General features: G+C 40.2%; 1 protein-coding gene across 1 annotated transcript; it reads left to right on the top strand.

Moving 5' to 3' along the window:
- Positions 1-237: 237 nt before the first annotated feature.
- On the top strand, positions 238-4,761 carry LOC135941019 (uncharacterized). The gene is made up of 10 exons (XM_065486222.1): positions 238-351; positions 611-671; positions 1,001-1,326; positions 1,590-1,810; positions 2,030-2,166; positions 2,417-2,927; positions 3,414-3,509; positions 3,989-4,084; positions 4,282-4,359; positions 4,422-4,761. Exons 2-10 carry the CDS (start codon positions 651-653, stop codon positions 4,550-4,552), a joined length of 1,617 nt encoding a protein of 538 aa, XP_065342294.1. The 5' UTR covers positions 238-351; positions 611-650; the 3' UTR covers positions 4,553-4,761.
- Positions 4,762-5,412: the final 651 nt, after the last annotated feature.

Below are 5,412 nucleotides of genomic sequence, written 5' to 3'. Positions count from 1 at the left end.
TATGACGAAAGAATGCATAACGCCGGATTTGCTGGTTGATCTATTTCCCCTTCCCCCTTCCTCCCATCCACCACTGGCAAACAGAATCAAGAATGAACAAACGCATGAACTGTCTCTCTCATCTACTCTCCTTTTCTCCTTCTCGCTGTCTCGCCATGCGGCACAGCTTGCCGCCTGTTACTGGTAGACAACAGAAATAAGTGATGGTCTCGACGAATTTTGTCATTATTTCCAATCCACGATCCATCAGCGTAAATCTCGGGTTTTGAACTCATTTTTGGCGTTTCGGCCACCACACCGCGGACTAAAAATCACGAAATCTAGCCTTCGGCAGCACAACATCATGTTGTGGTAAGTAAAGACATTGTATTATCACGTGTATCGTTACATTGTATGTATGTAATTTATAATGTAATGTAATTTGATCACTTCTCCAGACCAAGATTGATCTGGGATGGACTTTTCATTGAGTAAAATAAATTGGAGGTTTCGTTTCAATGAATTTTACGTTGAGTTTGTCATGTAGGTACATAAATTCTTGCTTAGAAATGTAGAGACATGAAAAGGGCATGCTGGAAATTAATTTTTCTCTGTCTGCTTAATATTTCAGTGTCTGAAGAAGGCTATCATCGCAATCAGAGTGTTTCGTAATGTCCCCTTCAAAGAAAATGGTAAGGTTACTCATAATTAAGTGCAAAATTCTATTTTTAAAATTTAATTTGTGGTCAAAGAAAATCTGAATTTAACCTAAGACCTATTCAATCTCATTAAGGTTCTATTAACCCTTTTCGTTTGCTGCAACTTTTAAATTATTTAAATAATCTGTTAACATTTTTAAACAATTTCTCATTCCATCTGAAGAGTTTATTTCTCATAAAACCTTTTTTTAACAATGAACAGGCAAACTGGCCAGAAAGATTTCATTAAGGAAACGTCTGAACATCAACATTCCCAAGTCTTACGTAATAAAATTATTTATTTCCCTTCCAAAATGTCTTAGAGTGGTGGCGTTGACATTTGGGCTGAGGACCCAGCGTGTGCTGACGACGAGGACGGAGATTTTGCCATTGAGCCGGTGGGAGAATGCCTCGGCGACCCCTTCCTCAACTGCCTGCCAGGGTTCTCACCTTCGCGGCAGTGGGGCCGCAAGGGCCGCGGCCGGCCCAGCAGCAAGCACGCGCTGCTGCCCGTCTCGCAGCAGGCCGCCATCCCTCGGTCGCTGAAGACGCGCCCGCCTGGCGTCGAGGTGAAGCGCTACCTCGAGGAACTCAAGAACTTCTGCGCCACCGAGCCCAAACAGAAAAAGGGCAAGCCGCGAAAGCTCAGGTACTAAGGGTTGAAAATATTTAAATATATGTCATTGATGCATTGCCCTCTAGTAAATTTTAACCTGTGTTTTGTGTGGGCTAAAAAATTTTTGAGAAAAGTCTAATTATATTAATTTATTGTGGATTTTTTTTTCATTTTTTTAACCGCGAAACATTTAATATCATTTAAAATTAAATTACTGCATTTATTTATAGAGAATGTGTAAAAATACTTTTTCTTTTGTGGAAGAAAACAATTGGTGAAGAAATTCACTCCTGCAGGTTCGGCTGTCCTAAGGGCAGGCTTTTTGAGCCCGTGGAAGGCGATGAGCTGGAAAGTGCTGCTCGAGATGAGTTTGACCTGGAGCAGGATTTCTTCCGGCCTTGCCTCTTCGACATCATCCAGATGGACGCGAGCTGGAAGGAGCCGCTCGATTTGGTCGACAAGCCTAAACCCAAACTCGGAAGGCCAAGGAAGTATCCTGTTAAGGAGAAGGTTCCCGGTAAAACATCCCTAGAGTACATCACTTAATTAAATTGCAAATAAATTCATTCAGTTCCCTTATACGAAGGGGTTTAAAAAGTTAAATCACTGAATCAAATATAAAATCAATTAATTAAAGCCAGTAAAAAAACTGGTAAAATTTTATATATATGAAAATTTTCCGCATTAAAACCAAAACTTGAACGTGTTGATTTTTTCCCTTTCTTATTTTCAACAGGAAGGCCAAGGGGCAGGCCACGCAAAAACCCAGAAAGCGTAGGAACAGCTTATAAGCAGGTGTTCAAACCAAAAACTGAGAAAGCAAGAATGATCTTCACGTTTGAGGATGGCGAGGCTAACGAAGACGATATTGAGGTTAATTTTCTCATTGATTATAATATTTTGAACCGTTCAAAGGTTAATTCAATTAATGGTGTGCTGTGTTTAGATGATTTAGACGGTTTTAAACAACTTTCTCTGCATGTATTAAATTTTTGTCACGTAATAATTGGAAAGCTCAGAAAAAATAAGCAAATTTAATGTCTAAAATCAAAGTTTAATCAGTTTTCTCTATAGCAAGGTTTTTAAATAAGCAAATTAAAACAGTCATTGAAAATATACGCAGGAAATGCTTTCCATGGGAGTGTTGGTGTTCAGCGCCAACAGCAAGGGGGAGCGGAAGAAACTTGGTCGGCCGAGGAAGCACCCTCTGAAAGAAAAGGTTCCCGGGCGTCCGAGGGGCCGTCCCAGGATCCACCCTGCCAAGGAAAAGGTGCCTGGAAGGCCGAGGGGGCGGCCAAGGCAGCAGCCAAGGAAGGAGAAAGTGCCAGGGAGGAAGAGGGGCAGGCCCCGCGGCCCTGCGAAGGAGCCCAAGGAGAAGCGGCCGCGCGGCAGGCCTAAAATGGTCAAACCAAAGGGCATCTTCTCCTTTGGCAGTGGCGAGGACGGCCAGCCGAGTCAGGAGCAGATCGAGGAGCTGAAGAAGCAGGGCTTTCAGGTGGTTGACGTTACCAAGAAACGCCGTGGAAGGAAGAAAAAGGTGCCAGATGTGCAGTCGGACGTCGGTGCCGAAGGTGAGGTTCAGCAGCAGGAGAAGAAGAAGAGGGGCAGGAAAAAGAAGGTCGAGACGGAAACAGGTGTGTTTTGTTAATTAAATCAGAAAAGCTTGTTTCCTTCTCGGTTCAATTTCAACTATTTGCTCTATATGAGGAATTATTTGCTGCTACACTTAATCGCATTATGCAAGTTTGAGTGATCGGCCAGATATTTTACAGTTTAAATACACAGAAAAACTCTTGATAACAAATATTACTTTCTGACAAATTAATAAATAAGTAATGCTATTCTATAATTAATGTACCATTTCTACTTAAATGCTGCTTTAGACTTTTTTAAGGATGGTTGAGATGGTTCGAAACTTAAAAACTGCGTTATTCGTTTTTATTTGTTGCTGAAAAGAAAATAAAACAGTTTGCATGTTGATTTTTTTAACCTCTCGCGTTGAATATTTACCTAAAAGTCTGGTTCACATCCAAACAGACTTTTTAAATGTCATTTCACAAAGAGAAATCACATAAAAGATGTCGTTTATTTTGACATTCCTATTAAATGCGTTTTTTCAGGTGAAGCAGGTGTTGAGCCAACGCCAAAGAAAAGGGGTCGAAAGAAAAAGACTGCTGATAGCGCCAATGAAGGATTGAAAACTCAAGAAGCATCAGGTAAAGATATAAGTTCCTTTTTTGAATTCTTCACTGGAAAAAATTATGAGGCATATAAAATAACTGAATTTACCATTTGCGAAAGCCCTTCGTCTTCAAAGTTCAAACCACCGTATATAGGACACTTTCATCTCAATTTAGGACTTATTCTTAGAGCTGTGCATTCCGCCCTAAAAATTAAATCATTTTACGTATTGAAAACCACAATCGGTTCAACCAGAAACGGGAAAAACAATATTTTTTTTAAATATAAAAGCTATTGCTGACATGTCAACGGCGATTAGATGGACTGATTTTTGCATTGAGCACATCAAAAGAAATTAAATCATTTCGAGAGCAGAATGCGCTGCAGCAGGATATAGTGTGTAATCACAGCATAAGTAGCCGCTGGTGACTTCGAAAAATAAGAGGCTTTCACAACTGAGATATTAATCTTTATTTGAAATTATTTAATTAAAAATTATGATTACAATTTCTAGATGAAGCTGCTGTTGTGCCAAAGAAAAGGGGCCGCAAGAAAAAGACAGTCGTGAGTGCCACTGAATGTGAGGGAATTCAAACTGAAGGCGCATTAGGTAATAAAACCTGTGAGGGAGTCACAAAAGTTAATGGGCAGAGAGGAATATTGAATAAAAATATCCCAAGTGGACTGTGCTGGCAGCCGATTGAGCGCTCCGAAAAGAGAGCGGCCCTGCTAGCTCAACTGCCAATTTTTTATTTGCCTTAATTTATTCCAATAAAAATAGATCTTCATTGCATTTTTATTTCTCAGGGGAAGTTGATGCTGTGCCAAAGGAGGTGAAGAAGAGGGGTCGGAAGAAAAAGACCGTGGAAAACAAAATTGGTGAAGGTATAATATTTGCTGTGCTTCTTACTGATTTATTAATTTTTGTAAATTTACCCACGTTACAGATCTTGGAGGAGAGGCACCGCAAAAGAAAAAACGGGGTCGGAAGAGAAAGCTGGACGTTGGAGATGGGCAAAACCCCTCCGAAAAGCTGCTGGTCAAAATGGACTTTGGTATTAAGGTAGCTGAAAATTAACTGCCTCGTGAGGTGATCAAGCAATCGGATGATAATCTGAGCATCGTAAAAGAACTAAATTAATTTTGTGACCTTCTCTAACTTTATTTATTAATTGTTCAGTCTAATACCTACAAAATGTTTTTACTACATAATGACACACAATCTAAAATTTGAACAGTTGTAAATTTTTACACTAAAATTTAATAAATTGACGATTATTAAAATGATACACCTCTCAGTTTTCTGTTCAACTTTTCGACATGACTTTCAAAAGGCTGTGTCAGTCTGAATTTTAGTCATGACCGTATAAATGTAATAGTTATTTAACTCTTAAGTAATAATTAACTTGGTGGTTCTTTATAAATCGAAGGTTGTTTGCTGTCTGTGCTAACGAGTGATAGAAGCGGCCATCAAGTCAGCTTGTGCATGCAGACAGGCGCGAGATACAATCTCATTCAATCTAAATCCTTCACGAAAACGAAAGGCTGCTGACGAGCCCTTTAACTATCCCAAGTCATGTGCGCAAGGAGAAAGTGGCCGAGGTCAGCGAGAACCACAACACACACACACACACGCGGCGGCCGGCACGCTGCCAAGTTTCTTGATTACACAGTTCGCGCCGAGGGCTGCTTCTGGCCGGCCGCACGGCGCAACCCTCGACATCCCTGAGAAGAGGGCACACTTAGGTAATTATTGTGGATTTGCAGGGGCTAATTGTGATGGAAACCGGAGTTTTTTGACTTGGAAACAGTTTATCCCTCGGAAAAGGACAAATAATAATTTATTACCATTATTTAAAATCTGAAAGCAATATAATATACCATCACAATATTTTAACACAATAAAGCACAAACGGTTAGCTTTATTTTGTGTGTGCG

This window comes from Cloeon dipterum, chromosome 3, assembly GCF_949628265.1.
Source record: "Cloeon dipterum chromosome 3, ieCloDipt1.1, whole genome shotgun sequence".
Classification (NCBI taxonomy): domain Eukaryota; kingdom Metazoa; phylum Arthropoda; class Insecta; order Ephemeroptera; family Baetidae; genus Cloeon; species Cloeon dipterum.
This window is presented reverse-complemented; position numbering and strand designations above follow the sequence as displayed.